Raw genomic sequence first — 19980 nt, forward strand, 5'->3', positions numbered from 1 at the left:
TCCAGGGTGTTGGATATCCTGAGAAAAAGCCTGTGCACAATAGTGGCTGTGATGGCAGATGCTGTGGAAGGCTGGTGCTGCTTTTTCCCTCATGTCACAAGGACTGTTGTTGTTTGATGGGAGCTGGAACAGATGGGGGTTGGGGTAGAGGGGGGGTGGACACCAGGGAGCCTGCTGACATTCCCAAACTCAACTTAAGGCATCTCGCCACTCTGGAGAGTCGAGAGACCGTTCAAACAAGCAACATCCTTTGTGCCTCATCATAGAGTCTAAACAGCCTGCAGCACTACACACAATACATGGATGATAATATGCAGAGATCAGAATTGCATGTTTAAAAATGGAAAATGCACTTCTTGACTTTTACATACAGAGTTGAATGCACCTCATCACAGTTTTACATTGGTGGATATGTGTGATAGTCTATGGAGTTTTGGAGTTTTGTTTGTGGTTAGCGCGTCCAAGATTTGTTTCGATTGCTACCTTTAAATTTGAGTACAAAAATACTTTCTCTTGGGACAGGAATATCTGCATTAACCTTTACACTGACCACATTATAAACAGTTGGCCATTTTAATGAATGTTTTTCAGGTAAGCTGCAGTACACCTTCATCAAGAGCTGTGAAGTGTAGTGTGTTAAATAAAGACTTTGCAGGAAACGGTGACAGGAAGAAGTGAGTATAGCTGTTTAAATTTGTTGTTCTAAAGTTGCACTGATATACTAATCGGTGTAAAATTGTACCCAGTGACTGACTGTGTTCACTGATTTTGATATCTACCAGCTCACCACTATGACAGCAAATGCATCTTAGATTCCTGGAAGCTGGGTATGAGATTGTATCCGAACTAGCTCTCTACTGTCATGATTCAGAGCATCTGTTTATATCATCAAGAAACAACCACAATGGGATCTCTGTTGCACTGAGCAGGGCCAAAACCAAACTACTTTTCATGAGACATGACCCGTCACTCGGCCATTAAGACCAGGCTCCATGTCTGGGTTTGCAGTTGCTGCATTTTGAGGTTCTTGAGGGTTCCCTTAGTGGGCTGCCTGATCCTGTGCTGGGACGGTGAGGTTGCTTTATAAATATCCCTCATAGCAAAGGATGGCCAGCTCCAGCAGGGTGACACACAGTTTTGAGCCAACGCAGACCAAACTTTTCCTCTCTTTGCTAAATTTGGTGGTGTGGCCTTGGCTGTATGACATGTGCCACTACCCTCTTTACCCAAAGAGGGCAGGGTAGGTATCCATACATCCTCTAGCCCATACATTCCTGCCAATCATTCTCTAGCAGCAGACCAGCACAGACATCAGCAGAAGGCTCAATGCTGCTCTATTCTGGAGGTTGTGGTGGACTGGAGTGCAAAGCTGCTGCGTTCATCACTTTGGAGCAGAAATAAAGTCTTGCTATAACTAAGTTTGTTTTTCAAATGAAATCAAAATGTTAAACTTTATATTGCACACACTGTTGAAGTCTTTTCTCATCGACACCTGGAGCTCTTTGGAGGTAAATTCAGCTCACCTGTAGTGGCTTCTCCTCCAGCACTAAATACAGACGTGCACATCTTATACTTGACGATGATGACTTGGAATAATGCACTATTTCAGGTCTGACATGAGTGGGCCCCTTGTTTGGTTTGGCACGTCGGGGCAGTGCTAAGCCAAGCCAGTGTCCGGGGAGCAGCGCTGGCTGTGGCTGTGGCGGAGGGATGTTTTCTTCTTCTTCTCTGCACAGTGAGCTCTGTGACTGGTCAGTGTAAGGCCTTTTCACGTGGACCCGTAGCCGTTAAGCTTGGGGTCCATTGTGGCCACTCCATGGGCAGCATGCCTCTCCTCATCCCCACTGATTGATCAGCAGCCCTGTTTTTCTTTCCCCTGGAGTGGAAAAGCAAACTGGGGCACTTTTGATTCCCCGTGCTTTCCAGGCCTCCGGGTGCACTCATGGGGACAGTTGGCCCTGCGAATTTTATGGGGAAATGTTGGCCACGAGAGATGGGCCTTTTTACTAGTTGGGGCTGTTTACGAAGGTGGTTGAGTCGTATGTCAACATTCCAAAAGTTGTTGTCAAGGGAGCGACGTGAATAACTGCCCCTCTGTATTCATGCCAACAAAAACAGACATTTTTATCCTATATTCCCCCTAGTTTTACACAGGACAACACCTACAGTCTGTTTTAGGGTAATGGTTACTGGGGCTGCATTTGTTGGTCATAAATCATAATTGTTAAGTTGGTAAAATGCTGCAGTTAACAGTGGAGAATAATTTTGCTACACTCAGGCATCATAACTGCATAGCCTGCTGACATTTTAGATTTATGTTTTAGCCATTAGTGGAAATTCCTGTTGAAATATGAGTACTAGGAAGTGCTCCACCATATCATATTGCATTATAATTTGGAGTGCTATGTTACACAGTAGAGTTACTGTTCGTGAGTCCTAATGATGTGACACCATATCTCGACCTTCCGGCTCATTACGACAGTTTTGATCAGCACATTTGGTTTAAAGGCAGCTTGTTTTGATTGTTACTGTCCATTTTTTGATCCATGTTGAAGCGAAGTTTCTGGGTGACCATAAAAAAGTAGTGTCTTCAAATTCAGCGATATTTTTTTTTTTTTTTTTGTCCAACCATAATGAAGTCCAGATGTCTAATGAGCTTGATACACTGCTCCAGTCGGAGCCTTGTGGGGAATTTAATAGGGATGAAAAAATGTGTTGCTCATAGCGCCGTTCGTGTATAAGTAAACACTCAACACTCGTATTCATCTCTTATTGTGTTTCTGAGTTTTGGTGGCAGAGTGGGTGAGTGCCCCCCTCAGACCACCTACACTATGATCACATGAGACTACTTTGGCCTCTCTCAGGGTCTGAAAGCATTCATTGTGCCATTAAGTTTATCCACGTTTATCATGTGCTGAGTTTCAGGAATCATGTAACTAAAATTACAGCGCAGAATAACTTTTTCATGATGTGCTTGTTGTCTTGGAGCGTACACTTGTACATTCATATGTGTATGAGAGCGTCTTATTTTGGCCGTGATTTTGAATTAGGATTAGTGAGTGAAAATTAAAGTCTCTCGGCCACAAACTAAATGTAGCTCTGTTGTAACTGAAAGTGGCAGCGATGCACAAAGTGAGTTACTGTATGTTCACAGTCATCCTGTTGTCGTCTTCTCTCCGCTGTTCATTTGGCCTCTAATCCTGTACATATGGTTTATATCTGGAGCAGCCTGATGGTGTGTGGCCCTGGTGAACGAATGGAGAAAGGAGGAGGAGGAGGAGGCGGCACAGTATTAGCACTGCAATCACACAGATCTGTCACTTTATTCCATGTTATTGAATGCTGCACTACGTAAGCCCATGCCAAGAATTTATTTGTTGAAGGCATTATAGAGGATTGAGAAGAATCAGCTTGACTTCTAAAGCCTTCCCCATGGACTGCGGTATGGACTTTAAAAAAAAAGAACAAGTAAGCATGCCGAAAGATTAGAAAATCAAATCCTCTATACAGTTTATTTGTAGCACATGTTAGATTTACTCGTGTATAATAGAGGAAAGGGGCTCATCACTTAAAGCAGCTTCTACAGGAGCTGTAGTCACGATGTACCCATCAGCCCACTTTCCTAGTCACATCATTATTGCAATCAGCTCCATAGTCTGAGATCTAAGACCTTTCATAAAGCAGCAGAGAGATGCAAGTTAATAAAAACAGGTAAAGAATGTTAATGATATTAATTCTGATATGACGATGTCCCATGTTTGACCATATTTTGTGTTTTATTTGTTACAGAAAGCGGACACAGTAATGCACCGTAGCTCAGACATAATTACAAGGCAGGGTCCATCAGTGACAGTGGATAACGAGTAGGTTACTGTCAGCCTCAGGTCTTTGCTCATAGGACCTGCACCAGTGCACACTGCTGTATAGAAAACACTGTACACAGCTCTGATTATTACCTAGCCCAGGATGTCTGGTGTCCCCTGCCTCATTGTTGTACAGCAGTCATGTCTGTTGGTGGAGTCAGTGAATGAGCAGTTATGGCACTTTCTTACAGCAGCACCAGGCTTCCCAAAATATCAGCTCCTCTAGGCATTGCTCCGATGTGCTGCTGCCCAGTGCCCTGTAATTGAAGCTGCAGGGTGGTAATGATGATGCAGAGTGGCTTGCTTGGAGCCAGACTGAAGGCTCCTCTGCTGGCACTGTCCCCGATGTCTCCCATGGGTCTTGATCTGAAACAGATGCCCCTACTTCAGTTTACCATTTCCTGTTTGTGTCTTTAAGTGGCCAGCCATTAAAAAAAAAAAAAAGTGTTATTTTTATGTTTTACAGGGATAGATTGACATTTTTGACCGTTTTTCTATAATTCCCCCTCCTTTACCAAGCCTCTCTTTGAACATAAGCCACACACTTGGTCTATAGGACATTTTTAACTAATTACTACCCCGTGGCTGTACGCCTTTGCCAACCCATCAAGTTTCAGTTTGCATCCATGTTTGTCCCTAAGATATCCCGTTCACAGTAATGGGGCAGACATGAAGTCACACTCACCATGATCCCTGACCTTTGTCCATCACAACCTAATCAGTTCATCCTTCAGTCGAAGTCAGCGTTTCTGCCAAATCTGGTGAAATTCCCTCAAAGCATTCCTAAGATATCGCATTCTCAAGAATGGGACAGTGCGTGGTCACTGTGACTGTAACCTGTGACCTTTGACCCCCAAAATCGTATAATTTCTTCCTTGGGACCAAATAAACGTTTATGCCAAATTTGATGAAATTCCCTCAAGACATTCCTAAAATATTGTGCTCACTAACATAAAGCCTCTGGCCACGGCTCTCACCATCACTGAGGCATAAAAATGGATGGTTAAAAACAGATTTATTTGAGGGATCTTTTTTTTTTTTTAATCTCTTGTGGCATTAAATCAATAAATTGAATTGGCAGAGATATGTAAAACGCACATAATTGCGCAGTTGGAGACTCTCTTTATGCTTTGAGAGACGTGGCTTGCCGTTGCTTGATATTATCGGTGAAGTACTTTCAGAAGGGGGCAGGCACACCAGAGGTGACACATTACATGTGCGTACTTTTACTTAAAATCGAAGCTGAATCCCAGAAACGAAACACAATAGTGTACCCTGTCTCTCTCCCGAAGCATGCTGCGATAGGCTTCTGCCCACTCGCCCCTGCCACGGATGACGAGAGTATACAGAATGGATCAATGATTCAAATAAAAAGCAGACTTCATCACATCCTTCCACAGCTCAACATTGACATCTTTTCTGCAGCTGTCTTATTACTGCTGCAGAGGAACACATCTCGCAGAAAGTACAATTTCTAAATGTAAGCCCCCAAAGCCTTTTTCTGTTTAGTTTTGTCTCGAAAATGTATTTCTGTAATGTTTAATATACAGTACATCACCAAATATGCAATAATCAAAGTTAAAAACTTTTTTATTTTTGATTAATAGTTATCACGGTTAACTATCAAAAACTCTGCCAATTGGCTGAAGACAGTGTGGTTGTGGTTTGGTCAGATTTAATTGAGAGCAGCATGGAAACATGAGCAAACAACGATTCAACTGTCGTCACATTTTGATTCAGGTGGCGCTTAGTTTGGATTGGTGTATGGAAATAGGGTTTTCCAACCAAACCCCGCCCACCGCTCTCATGTGACTTTGGTAGAAAATGTTGTTTGTGTAGGACCTTATTACTCATGAAAAGCAGATTTATAATCCGTTTTCAATGCCTTTTTGTGCGTTTCTGAGTCTTTGCATGTACTCGTACATCCTCTTCAGTAAAAAAGAAACTGTGGCAGCCTTACTGGTTGTAAAGTGAATAGCTTGATGTGTTATTGTATATGCAGCTTAAAACCAGTGCAGCATACCAGTGACTTGCCCTAATAATCTTGGGTTTGTTGACTATGAACTCCTGATTACAGTTCAGCGCAGCTTTAATCAGAGTTTCCTCCTATCGCCAGCCGCAGGAACCACAAAGAATTGGCTGATGATTTTCTCCAGTGGTATCTCCCATCTCTGACCATGCTCTCATTCAAGACCAAATGACAGGCTTCCCTCCGCTTGCCTGTGCCCCTCCCTGAGTTTGTCGGTGCATTAAACACGGGGGCATTGTTGGCACTGCCAGGGTGCAGTTTACCAAATGCATTGTAGCGCCGTGTAATGGTTTGATAGCTTACAAAGGAACAGTGTTAATTATACAAACAAAGATCTTGTGGGGAGCCGAGTTAAAGGCCAGCGCCATTCTTGCCATGGTAACTGCAAGAAAACTCTGGATACTGCAGGATGGATGATGGTGATGGGAAAGCTGCTTTGGGTGTGCAGACAAAGTTTTTTTTTGAGCTTTGTAAGGTCAAGCTCAATCACAGCTGCATACTGCCTGTCACAGTGGATAGCTTGTTTTTTCTCCCTCTCCTTTCTTTTTGTTTTTCTTTACTTCATTGCATTCCTCTTGAGTCCCATAGATCAGAGTTGTGATTTTCTCCGTAAATTCTAGTTCTGTTGGAGAGAGTGAAGATCCACGTCCAGTAGCCAGACACTTATGTAACGTACGCTTGGTTTGCATTAGTGTGGATTCATATGCACATACTGTCTGGCTTCACTCGGTCTTCCTGAAAGACTCTCTAAAGTAAGTATGTCCATCACATATATGCCCTTAAGATTGGTTCACAGCAGGAGAGGACGTGGATGTCTCTATTCTTGTACTCTGATGATATGAAATACGTGGTCTTATGAGCCTGGAGTTATTAGTCTGGGTTTATCCTGGGAGCAATCGCAGGGAGACGTTCCAATGATCGTTTTTGGTAAAGGCTTCCTGGCATGCACCACTAATCTGCCCACTCACTAAGGAAAAAGAAGAGGAAAATTGGACTCAATTGAGAACAGAGACATTGTTCAAAGAGTTGCTGAATTGGAAGCGGGTGCTGGCATTGGACACACAAATCTTTTGACTCCATCCATGCCACTATGTCGGCATCGAGCTCCAGCAGCAGCTTCATCTTGAGTCTCAGACATGTACTGGTTCAAAGAGTCGGGTGGAGCCTTTTCTCTTTTGGATGGAGCCTGTGTAACACTGATGCCAGCTGGTGACAGTTGAGGGTGAAAAACCCGGAGAGCTTTATTTTGAAAGCTGTACTCTTGAGTTGTCTGGGCTGATTTGATTCGCAGAGTGAGTTTTCCTGGACTGTGCACAGGCCTGAAATGAAGTAATAACTTTGTTTCCCCAGCAAACTTAAAGTTGTGAGACTCCTTTTTTTTTCTCTTTTTTTTTTTTTTTCTCTTTAAAGTCGCCTTGTTAGTTTGAATATTTCAGCTCAGGAACACACTGTTTGTGTTCAGTAAGTGTTCAATGTTATACTTGGAAATGGGTAGATACCAGATAGTGTTGGCGTTAAAAACAATTTGTTTGCTGGGATTCCTGACAGTAAAAGAGTCTGGAAGGATTTATGGGCTGTGCAGGTTCAGTCCAGGTGTGCTGAGTGTTTACTGTGGTTTTGTGTCTGGTGTCAGTTTTACTAGTGGCTCTCTCCATATGACATAATTAAAGTGAAATAAATCAACCTTTGCACTTCATGATGTAACTGTGTTCTACTGACTTTCTACTTCTGCTAAGAACAGCTACAAGTCATTGATACATGTTAGTTTGTGTTCAGTAGGTACGTAGCGCCCTCTTCTGTCAGAAGTCAAATATTATTCACATAACTGGGACTTTGTCAGTTTTCTTTCTGAATTACAGTATTTGTGCAGTAAATGTTCTCTTTGATTGTGTGTGTATTGTTTTCTCTCATTCCATGACAGGTGACAGTATTTAACTGGCATGAATAATTGAGAGATTTGCACAGTGTCTGGGACCTATTGAAGTACATGCTTGCCCTGCCTTTCCCATCCAACCCACACGGCAGTTAGTGCCAAACATCTGTTGCCATGTTGTCCATCATCTATCTGCTAAGGGGCCGAAGTACAGCTCTGATTATTAATGGTAATCAAGATAGCATTTTAATGTAGGTTGCTGTGACTGAACCGATTATCAGGAACAGCCAGGAAAACAGGAATGTTGGGTGTGACTCATGCAGTAAAAACGTTGAAATCTCAGGGCACCAAAAACAACCAAACAATGACAAAGTATTGTTGGCTGTTGGGTGCTTGAAACTGAAATAACTTCTCAAGGTTTCAGTCAGTTGTGATCAAGTACAAAAAACAATCTCCAGTTTTCTATACATGATGTTTCTCCATCTGGAGCTCATTTAAAGCACTGATAGATCTCTGCTGTTTTCATGTTGACTGAATATATCTGAGATGATTCCAGGTTGTCTTGCAGTACAGTACCCTTTTAAGAGCTTCATGAAATAAGGACACTACATGTTCAGCGCCAATACAGTGCTTGGAGAAGCAGTGATCCAGAAACGTTGCCAGTGAATTCCTGCCTCTGAACTGAACGTGCCCCTTTTTGTGTCTCTTTTACGGTCACATTGCATCATGGTCTGAGCACTTACACACTGTCTCAGTAGACTCTTCTGGACTGCGATGTTGGTTTCAGCTGCTGCAGAAAGTTTGATTTCCATGCTTACTCACCATCTCTTGCATTCCTCATTGTTTTCTTCTTCCTCCACAGGAGTTCTCCCCTTCAGACTACAGAAATAACTCTGCGTCCAGCAGGACCCCAACCCCACCGGGACGCTACTCACCCCACAGCCCCATCGATCGGGACGTGCCAATGTCCCCTCGACGCAGGTAAAAAAATATTTTACAAAGTGACTACATAAATATAAAATGGTCAGTGCTTACATTATATTTAATACAAATATTTATACAAATACCTTAAAAAATTGACCTTAAAATCTTAATAGACTCTTTAGAAATTAGAGTGCACAACACAACCTAAAGCTTCCTCACATATATTTCACAGTCGCACCTTTGTGTCCTAACTAGTATGTACATTTACACACTACTGCCACCTACAGGCCTGTAGAGGCTACACTCACAGACTTGAAGAAATTGGTGTCACCCAGCGCTTCATTCATACCGGGGTGTACACAGAAAATAGGGCTTGGACACGCATGTCACAGACTTGAAGTGATCATGTGTGTCTGTATGGCATACAAATGGTTAAGCAGTGACCTTTAATTCACCTTTAGATGTTGTAGTGATCTTTCTCACATGTTTGACTTCATTTCAAAGTAATGAATATCCAGTATATCCATATAGTGTCAGACAAATTCCAGCTTGTGGTTATTATGTTTGTGCTTGTAGTAAGACGCTAAAATATTCCCTGAGTACCTCTCCATTTTAAAACATACACACCAAGCAAAATCGTAGCCTTTAACATATGTGGTTCATTATTTAACTGCTATCATTTCAACACCCTCAGAACTCCCAGTTGGTTGTGGAGTGCATCACACTGCTCTCCACCTCATGGCCGACATACCAAGGATGATAGCAGAATTTCACCTCGTACAATTTTGATCGGTTTACATTTTCTGTAGTGGTTTTTTTTGTGTGTGTGTGTGTGTGTGGAGTCATTTGAGTGAACACGTGACTTTGCTGCGAGTGTGCATACGGCTCACAGAACGCCCTGGAGACACCATGATGGCCGCCGCACACACTGTGCTTTCTCCTCTCACCTCGCCTCACCTGACACCTGTCCACCACATGCTTTCATAGTCACCTGATGAAAATGGGAGAAAACACATGTATGAAGGATTTTGAAGTTAAATACAGCGGCTTGTTTTGTTTGTTTCTTAGATGTTGAGTGAGTGATTTCATCGTCAGCTTTCTGTGTATCTGTGTACATGCTGAACAAAAACAAAGCGGTGAGCGACGATGTTCCTGTTCGTCCAACACATGTACACTCTGATGCACACCATCATTGTTTGCTGACATTGCCTGAAATCTGCACAGGAACATATCAGTATTCATGGTGTATTTCTTTTGACCATTAATGGTACATGTTTCAAACAGCATATGAGCCTTACCAAAGTGCACACATTTAATTTGACTGTGATTTATTCGGAAAAGGGTTCAGTATAAGCTTGTAAAACGTGTATATATTTCAAACGCCAATAGAAGGGTGTTAATTTAACTATTTGATAATATTAAAGTCCACAGATTTATGGTATTCTGGATTATGAAAGTGTTATCTCCTCTGATAACTCAAACTCAGTATTATTGTTATACAAAAATTGGCCTACTCTAGCTTGACAAAAGTAATATGTAATGCAGGGCAGCTCTTAGATTTGTATTTGGTTGAATCTCAGTGGTCTCTTCTGGAAACATTCCCTTGTATATTTGCAGTTATCGATTGCTGTGTGTGAAGAAAGATAACTTAAATTGCAAATTTACAGAGAAGTCCGTCAAACTAAATAATTCATTTGTTGTACAGTTGTGAGTCGGCTCGTAAATGCACTGCTGTTGTGCAGCTGACTCTCGCTGTGTCGAGCGGTTTGCAGGTGCATTTGGAGTCGACCGCTACAAATCAATTTACAACCTTTGGGAAACGCCATGCTGTGTCCCTCATCAGTGCCGCAATTTGCTTTTCACTTCCTCGACCTCTCCGATGAGGTGATGTAGCAGCAGTTTCACTAATTTCCAGCGTGCAGGTGCTTCCCTCAATACATTGTTTGGAATGTTTTTTGTCCAAGCAGAAATGAAAATGTTTCTTTTCGTCTCTCACGTGATCCTTTGAGTCCGGGCTCTCTGGAGAACCTGGTGCCTGTGTTTTAACAGAGCAGAATGGTTGACTTTGGACCCAGTCCTCCCCCGCCCCCCTCCTGGGTAACCTCGGCTAAGTAAAATGACGTGTCAGCAGCTGCAGTCATATCCAAACACCCTATATTCCCCAAAAAGACTGATTTTACTTCTCCCCCTGATTGGCCCCCAGTCTGGAGCCCCCCCGTCTGCACAGCAAGGCTCTCCCTGCTCCTCCCCAGCCAATCACAGATTCAGTGACACCCATTTACCCACCCCTTCATGTCGCGTGGCCAATGAGTTTCAGCCCAGGGGCACACCTTTCAGTCAGGCTCTTGTTTTTCTGTCTCGTCTGGTTTAGATAGAAGTGTGTGTTCTGCATCTGCCTGTGTGTTAATATTGTTTTTTCTCGTGTATGTTCTGAGTTGCTGTGGCAGTGTTAGAAATAATAGGAGCGGTGCTGGAGTTGTGCTCCCTCGCTTTGTTCCCTCTTTTTTTTTTTTTTTTTTTTTCTTTTCTCTTTGAGGTGAGTCTTGTCATTGAGTTTTGTCTTTTTGATTTCTTCTGTTAAAATGATTTGACATTGGTTTCGATCTTGTACTGCAAGGAAACCGGTTTGAGAAATGCGGTTGGAATTTAGCTTTGTGATCTTAGATTTGTTTTGACGACATGTATTTTGTGCCCCTGCCATGACTTGATTATTATCGCTGCTCCCCTGTGCCAAGTCTGGGTATGGAAAACGGCAACACATTTGTCTCAGTTGGAGATGCTGTATAGATATGAGAACATTTGAAAGCACAACTCCCAGGGGTCTCCAGGAACTACTCTGTTCTGATACTTCGTGAAGTGTACGTGCTTCCACCACAAACCCATGCACTCGACTGCTTGTTCAGATGCATGCCATTCTCTCTGACCCTCAGTTCTGTTATTTGTTTCCCTCCCATTTGACCTAGACTTTCCATTTGTTTTGAGATTGCATGTCAGAAAAGATGGTGAGCGAAACAAAAAAAGGGGAAATGGATTGCTGAGGGTGGAGCTGAGCATGTGGAAAACTTGGAGGGTGTGCTTCAGTGGTCTGTTTTCAATTTGAACCATGTTCATTGATGCAGAGGAAAAGGGTCTGAGCATTTGCTTCGTCCACGTATTTGTTGTCCTGTCTGTTTGCCATGTCCTGTTACAGCCAGGTTCATTTGGTGGGAAACTCCTGCAGCTGAAATACAGTCAAGAACAATCAAAAACATATACACAGGCATGCATGAAGCTTATCAAAGCTCTCTTAACATGATGTCATTTCATCTGCAACACAATGACAATTCAAAATCTGTTCTCAAAAGCCCTCCACATGCACGGCCCTCCAGTTTTAAAACAATGCAGCTGGACAGTGATCCAAAACATAAATCCTGAGCAACCAGGGAGTTTTTTTTTCTTCTTTTTTTCTGGCCGAACAGCGAAATGTTCTTAACTGGCCAAGTCTGTCACCTGACTTCAATCCAACTCCAGTTTCATAGACCGAAGGCAGAAGTCAGAAACAAGCAAATCTGTCTGTTTCTCATAAATACTAAAGATTAAAACTGACACAATTTTTTTGTAATTAATTTGTATCATCATTCTCATAAACTGGGAACCTAGTATATAAGAAGTATTACAATCACTGCGCTGTAAACTAATCTAGAGCTGAGACTCTGCTTTTTAACTTCATATTCATTGTTTTATTTCAACTCCAGTGTGCGCGAGTGCAGATGAAACTGTCAGACACTTACTTGAAGTGTAAGTTTGTCTTCGTACAACAATATACCCAAATACTGTTTACATCGGTATGTTCGATCACGGCAGTGTTGAGGATGAGGCCATTGTCTTGCAGCAGATTCCTTACACCGTAGGTGTCAGTATAGCCGACTGGTTCTGGCTGCAGGTGGAAGGAACCACACCTGGCCTGACTTGTGTGTACCTATCCAACCTGTTCCTGCTGACAGCAAACACTCGCAGATCCCTCCAGACAAATACACGGGCACGACAACAGAACTTTGTGTCTTTGTGCCTCTTTTACCAATCCATCTGTCATTGTGGATGTCGATGCGAGTTTTCTTCAGCTGGGGAAGGCGTGAGGGGAAACTGATATTCAACCACGCATCGATGACAGCAGCAGTAAAGAGTAACTGCTTTTCCACCACACTGGGGGTAAAGAATTTGCTTGTAGAATGAGCCACTGTTCTTTGTGCTAATTTATCGGTTAGCTGACAGGGTCTACTGCCCTCGAGTTAAAGCTTCCTCTCCCCTGCTGCCTCGGCCCTGTGTATTGACTGCAATGTGTTGACTGTATACAAATGGCCACACGATGCAAAGTTAGGAGTAGTTTTTTCTTGTTACTTTGCTGCTCAGAAGACAATTTAGTTGAAAGTTATTTTGTACAATGCCTCATCTCAGACATTTTCTGCTTCATTTATCCAATCAAGATGGCTGAAAAGATTTAACCACTGTGATTTAGCTTCAAACACACACACACAGCTTCAACTGAGATAGAACAGCCCCTCTTGTAAGGCGATAGTCGGTGAATCCTGTCGAATGTGTGATGGGACACTGTTTGGCCTCTTACCTGTGGTGTTCTAACTCGTATGAATGTAATGACCTCTGACATATTGTTATTGGTTCCTTCTGCAGCAGTTCCAGCTCTGACTTCGCCATGCAGAGATTCGACAAGGACTCAGAGGTGTACAAGATGATCCAGGAGAATAAGGAGTCCCGCACTGCGCCTCGTCAGTCCAACACCTTTAAAATGTTGCAAGAGGTCCTCGAGGCTGACGAGAAAGGTTAGAAGCCCTTCTCCATTACAAACAAATGAGCACAAGTGTAAAGAGAAAGAATCCATTTCTGACTGCACCACATGCCTGTCAATTTATCAGACAGGCCCCAAAACGTACATCTTTTTGAGGCCTAATATCAAATAAATAATAGCATTATTTTCAGATGGATCACTATAAAACTAATAAGATGGATAGACTTTAGCGAAAGATACCAAAATGACTTGAGTGAAAAATGTATTGACTTTGTATTTCGTTAGAGAAGTTCAATGGGAGTCTATGGAGCCAGGGCCTTTCTGGAGCCGATCCCTAGTGGCCTTCAGTGGTATTGCAGTTTAAGGCACTTCCACATTTGCCTCACTTTTCAGACCTGAAGGCCAGGTCCACTTTTATATCCAGTTAATGGTTAGAACATGAAAACATTTTATAGGGGCACAGAGGCAATTGGACTGTATATGTTTCATAGATGTGGAATAACTCATATCCCCCATTTTCAGGATCTGTCTATATAATGTCAAATTCAATGTCATTTACATCCTCTCTTACTCCTATTTTCTGGCTGCACTTCCATCTTGAAACCATCACTGTCAACTTCGCATCTTGCAGAACAAGGGAGTGAGAGTTACTGACTTCCGTATGGTCGTCACCTGTGCTGGATGAAGCGAACAGCCCTCTTGTGTGCATTTCATACTGTGAACATCAAATCATGGAATGCATATGTCCTCCTTTCCCCCCTTTGCTTTGATAAATGACGGTGAAAATAAATCCAGACAGCGATAACATTCTTTCATGACGTGATAATGACCAATGTTTGGAAGCCCGTTTCATGAAGCGTGTCCTTTTGGGTGATGAGCCAGCGATGACTGGTAGGGAAAAACAAACGAGCTCCGCCGACAGACAGCAGTGAAGAGAAACAGAATGTAAATGCGATGAACTGTGAGACGCAAGCATGTCAGAACATCCGGATGAGCAGCTCTGTTCCTGTGTGTGTGTTGTCTCCAGAGGCAGCCCTGCGGTTTCCAGGGAAACTTTCACCCAACGCCCCCAAACCAAGCACAACAGTTGGAGGAGGCAACAAATGCCACACCTGTGAGAGGTGTGGCACAACCATTGGGTAAGTGTGCGGTCACATGCAGTTACATTCTCACTGGGATAACATAGGTGTGTGAGTTCTAATGGTTATTTGACCTGCAAGAAAAGATGTAATGGAATAACCATTGTTAGGCTGACTCTTGAGTTATCAGCCTTTAGTTCAGAAATTGCCACTTATTTGAGAAGAATCTCAAACAGACAAGGCTGCACTGACAGATTACACTGTTAATATGTTGTTTATGAAATAAATATGCTAATATTTTTTGCCGGGTAGTCATTTAAAGTGATGTTTATCTGTGCTGACCTTTTGCAGCTCTCGAGCGGATATGAATTGCAAATGAGGAAAATCCTTTTGTCCCGTTGCCAGACCGACTCATTTATTTGTCTGGGTGTCATTTTTCCACAGCACGCAGGCCGTGCGCATCACAGACGACCGCTTCCGCCACCCAGAGTGCTACACCTGCACAGACTGTGGTCTTAACCTCAGGATGAGAGGTCACTTTTGGGTTGGAGACGTGATGTACTGTGAGAAGCACGCCAAAGAGAGGTACCAGGGCCCAGGGAGTTGCCCCCGAGCCACCGTGTCCCCTCGCCAATGAGTTCTGCCGCCCCCCCCCTCCACTCTGGACATCGAGTGCTGCTTGTCTGCCTGAAACTCCACCTCATCTGACTCAGTCATAGACCTTGGCATGATGCATGGAGGTGGACTTTAATCAACGACATGGCGGAGGATTTTCTTTTTTGATCACATTTAACCATACTTTGCAATATTATGATACACTTTCTTGCCTTTCTTGTAACTATGAGAATTGGGACTTTATTTTTCGTATGGCCCAGCCTCCAAGGCCTCTTTAGGTTATTCTTCGCTCTATGATTTACAGCTGCCATGGACTCAAGCCACATCACATTGTACTAAGGCCAGATTTACATAACACCAAGGCTTTAGACAAACTCGACAGGACCGACTCTCCGAGGATCAGGATCATCATTTGAATTTCCTGCTGACGCAAAGGGACCAAAATACAACCTAAACTGCATGCCATTTTACAAATGTGTACTGTACACAGACAGTGCTGTGAGCGTGTATATGGGTGCATGCTTTCACATGCAGAAGTGTGGTGGCTTCTGCATGCCTTCCTTGCATCTGTGTGCGTGTGTGTGTGTGTGTGTGTGTGTGTGTGCATGAGTGCGAGTGAGAGAAAGGGAGAAGGGGGGTCCAAGTTGCTAGAGACACAAATGAGTTTGTGAATTTTGCGCTGGAGTCAGGCCAAAAGCCCTTGAGTTTTTCTGTATTTCTTTTGTAAACTGAATTTATGAGTAGAAATAATGGAAAAAAAAAACAACATATTTGCCGACTTGTTTGGCTGTTTTGTTGCTTTTGAGGGACTAGTGATTCTTTCGATATACAAATATTTTTGATGTTTTTGTGATTGAATTGTATTCTATAATATAGATCATTTAAAATGCATAATGTATGCACAGGACATTTAGTGTGAAACGAACTGATGATACTACACTTGTCCAGTTACAGCAGTACTCAGAGATCCACTACAATGTTCACATTTCATGTGACACTTAATAAAAATCACACAACCTCAAGCTTCTTCAGTGCCGATGATTATGTTGAAATAGGAAGTGTTAATGTTTTCTTACATGTTGGATAACTTTTGGGGAATATTTTAAGGATTTTTAAATCACACTATACTACTCCATCAAGCATGGTTTAAATGAGAATTATTTTATGTCTCTACCATTCAGGTGTATGATTTTTTTTTTTTTTTAACTTGAGCAGTTTTGCCTATTTTTTTTTTTTAAATAGCACACGGTCATAAAATAATTGCCCCATAGTAATGATGTTGCTCATAGTGAAATTAAAAAAAAATAAAAAAAAATTCCCACAGCTGATATTTTGCATCTTGTCGTGTTTTGGCAGTAAAACACAGGTGTAGCCAACTACATTAACGATGCAGCCATCCCGAGTGGTATGAAGCCATTCATTTGATTGATCACACCTGCGATTTTCCTGTCATGACTTGACTAAATAGCTGCTGTGAAACCACACATTTAAATCTAAAACTAGATTTAAACAGGCTCAATCAGCATTCTTTGTTTAGGAAAAAAAAAAAATAGCCATACAAATTCATGGATGTCATTTTAAGAGACAAATATGTCATGAAAAAGGATTGACTGCTGCTGTCCTACTGCTACTTGTTTTGGCAGCACTTGTGAAGATTGCAACGGATGACCTCGGTTTGACCACGTATGGACGTAGCAGGAGGACCGAGACCTTCTGCACATAGAACAGACTTCACAGATCATCTACAGCTGAGCATTAGTTGGGTAGAAAGTTGTCCGTTTGCTTCTTGTTCCAGGAGCTGATTTGTCTTTCACTCCACACATTTCAATATAATAATTACAAGACTGAGTTAAGCGCATTAGAAAACTGGGAGAGGACTCTCCGCTTTAGGAAAACAGGTTTGGCAGCGAGCAGGGTGTCACCCACAAAATATTAAGCAAAGGAGCGGGCTGGGTTGCCAATGACAACTTTTTAATTGAATTGTGTCATCTGACGATGTTTCCTCAGTTATTATACTATTGCGTGTTACAGTCCAGCAATAAACATAAGGATTATAATGTTCAGTATAGAGTGACCAGATCCCAACCAGCCAAATGTGGGGCAAAGAGACGGTTTGTTACCAGTGCTGAGAGGTAGTTGAAAATTACGTCTATCCAATTTAGAAAATAAACACAATATACTGTGTGGGTTACAAGTAAACCCTTGTAAGACTAAACAAATACATTTAATTTGAATGCAACTTTCCAAACTCCCATGCATCCCAAGTAGCCTAAAAAAAAAAAAGAAAAGAACAAAAAGAAGCGGAAGTTTCAGATTTCTACCACAATCCGCTGACCTCCGTGGTTGCCTTCCCTGCTCTCTTCACAGCCTTTGGGACAGACACGTTTTAGAGAAGTATCTGTCCTGCAGAGTTGATTCTTAAAAAGTAGAGCCAATCAAAATGTGGGACAGAATCTCCATATGTGGGCATACAGCATATAACTGCTACTAAATGGCAGGGATGAAATATCAGTAACGCCTCTTAGTGGGACCGTGTGCAGTTCAAGAAACACACAAATCACAGTCTCCACAATGACCATGAACATAAATCAACACCTTCAATCAGATTAACAACTGAACATTATAATCGCTATGAAGGGAGAATTTCTTGCTGGGTTGTTGTATTATACTTGAATATACTTAATACCTGCCAGCGCTTTTAACGTTATGGCTGATATGGATGGCAAAATATTTTGGATTTATTATATTTAAAAACAATTTTTATAAACCTCAAACAGCTATGCAGCAACATATTTGAATTCAATGGGAAACTGCTGGCATGAGCATTACTTCTGTGACGTCTACTGCTGCTCCTAATAATTCCGTACGCTAAACAAAGTTATTTGGTGTTGAAAATATGGCAGCACATTATTATTTGATAACCCCATAAAATGTAAACGGAGTGGGTTTAACATCCCCATAAACTGTTAATGAAAACCATTCATCCAGGAAATACCCAGAAGTGCAGAACTGACTTGGTAGACTGAGCTCAGAGGAGCTCTGAGGAGGTGAGCCTCATGTGCTGCTGGTCCTCACCACTAGATGTCAGAGGCTCCTCAGGAAAGACGACGAGGGCCCTACAGAGGGCCGGGTGTTTGCTACCCGGCTGGAGGTTTTCTTTTGTTGATCTATTGGCAGAAACACAATCCTGAGCTTTGCCTCAGTCTCAGCAGTCACTTGGTATGGTTCTCTGACTTCCCGCTGTTTTTAGATATTTCTGCTGCAATGTGGGATTTGGAGAACAACACGAGCAAGAGGAATCAATAAACCTCTCTCATACCTCTTGTCAAACATCCCAAAAGCTTGCGTAACATAAAATCCAGACTAAGACATTACCCCAGTTCTACTTTTTGAGCCTCCAAGCTGCTTTCCACCTTTCATACCCAATGTTTTCCCCTTTCTCAATACCCCACCTGGAATGGAGTCCAGATGTGAAACAGGGAGAAGAAGCGATTGCTATAAGGAGTGAGTTGGCTGTGGAGTGCATGGAGGGAAAATGTTGGAACGACATTAAAGTTTGTCTGGATGCCATTAAGTACAATTTGATGTAATGTGCAGTTTGGGACGTGACATTTAAAATGGAAACTGTGCTCTCCAGATGAGAGAGATTTGGGCCTTGTGGAGTTGGAGGGGGGTGTTGTACTTGAAGCCTTATTTAACAGCTTGGATAAACAGCCCTCTGTTTCAGAGCTGAGCAGGCGCCCATCTACTCCTTGTGCTTTATTTCAATAATCATGCTGGCTTTCTGAGCGCGCTCCAGTGTTACAGTATCATATACAGGAATAACAAACTGGGGGTCCACTGTGTGGGTCAGAGCACAGTGCACCATTATACTGCCAGGCTGCTTGCACGACTGAGGTGCCTGCAATTTTGGATATGTCGGTGAATACATGTCAAGTTCAATTGCATAAAATCCCTTTTCAAGAGCTTTCCCGGTTCACCTTCTCATATTTTAAAATGCTCTCCAGATTTGAATCGCCACGGTCTCCGTCCTCCCGGGCCTCTCGTATATCAAAAAGTATTTTTAAAACGGGAATCTGTTGCTGTATTTTGGGAACTTTCCATACACGCAGGCGAAAAATGTGAACAGGAGATCTTGAGGAAGGATTCTTTCAGGAGGGAAGTGGCATATTTTAAACAAATATCATTCTTTCAAAAAAAGATTTTGAGTTTTGGGATTTTTTTTCTTTCTTACGAAATCAAAGCATTTGGTTATGCAAGTATATTTTAGTTCATATTTGATCTACTCTGACACCAAAGTTCAACACTCAATCTCAAGTTCAGTTTGGCATGGAAAAGCTAAACAGTATGCAGGGCCTATTTCAATGCGGCCACTTATAACTGAGGCCATTACTTCATAAAAAACGAGCATTAAATCAACTATTGCAGTGTTTTTTGGGTAGCTCGCTGTTGTCCATGGCCTCCAAGTGGACATGAAAATGACTGCCTCTAGGAAATAAAAAAATATAACTCCTATCATAAAATTATAACGTACAATATAAACTCTCCTATACCACCACTACTCTTTCTGCAGTAACAATATAACATTTACTGAAGGGTACCTACAAAAATCTTTGCTTCCTCTACTTCCCACTGATTGAATGAGAAGCCTTTGATCTGCTGGAACACACAATACACAAGAGGCTCTCAGCATTCATTCATAAGTGCAGGGCACACATTGAAATCAAGACCTTCCTGTCTTCTACAACCTGCATGGAAAGGACATGTTCAAACCAACAGGCGGCTAAACAACAGCAGCAGCATGACACACGACC

The 19980-nt window shown here is 42.3% G+C and overlaps 1 protein-coding gene across 1 annotated transcript in view; it reads left to right on the forward strand.

Moving 5' to 3' along the window:
- Positions 1-16188, forward strand: part of pdlim2 (PDZ and LIM domain 2 (mystique)) — a 35742-nt gene extending 19554 nt beyond the window's left edge. Inside the window, exons 7-10 of the mRNA XM_069699779.1 lie at positions 8628-8746; positions 13358-13506; positions 14500-14611; positions 14996-16188. Coding sequence (XP_069555880.1) covers positions 8628-8746; positions 13358-13506; positions 14500-14611; positions 14996-15188 — 573 coding nt within the window. The 3' untranslated portion in view covers positions 15189-16188. The remainder of the gene's footprint in view (positions 1-8627; positions 8747-13357; positions 13507-14499; positions 14612-14995) is intronic.
- The last annotated feature ends 3792 nt before the right edge of the window (positions 16189-19980 follow it).

Source organism: Brachyistius frenatus, unplaced genomic scaffold (assembly GCF_029030835.1).
Source record: "Brachyistius frenatus isolate BFR_SWC_R1_liver_20210118 unplaced genomic scaffold, ASM2903083v1 Contig_31, whole genome shotgun sequence".
Taxonomy (NCBI): domain Eukaryota; kingdom Metazoa; phylum Chordata; class Actinopteri; family Embiotocidae; genus Brachyistius; species Brachyistius frenatus.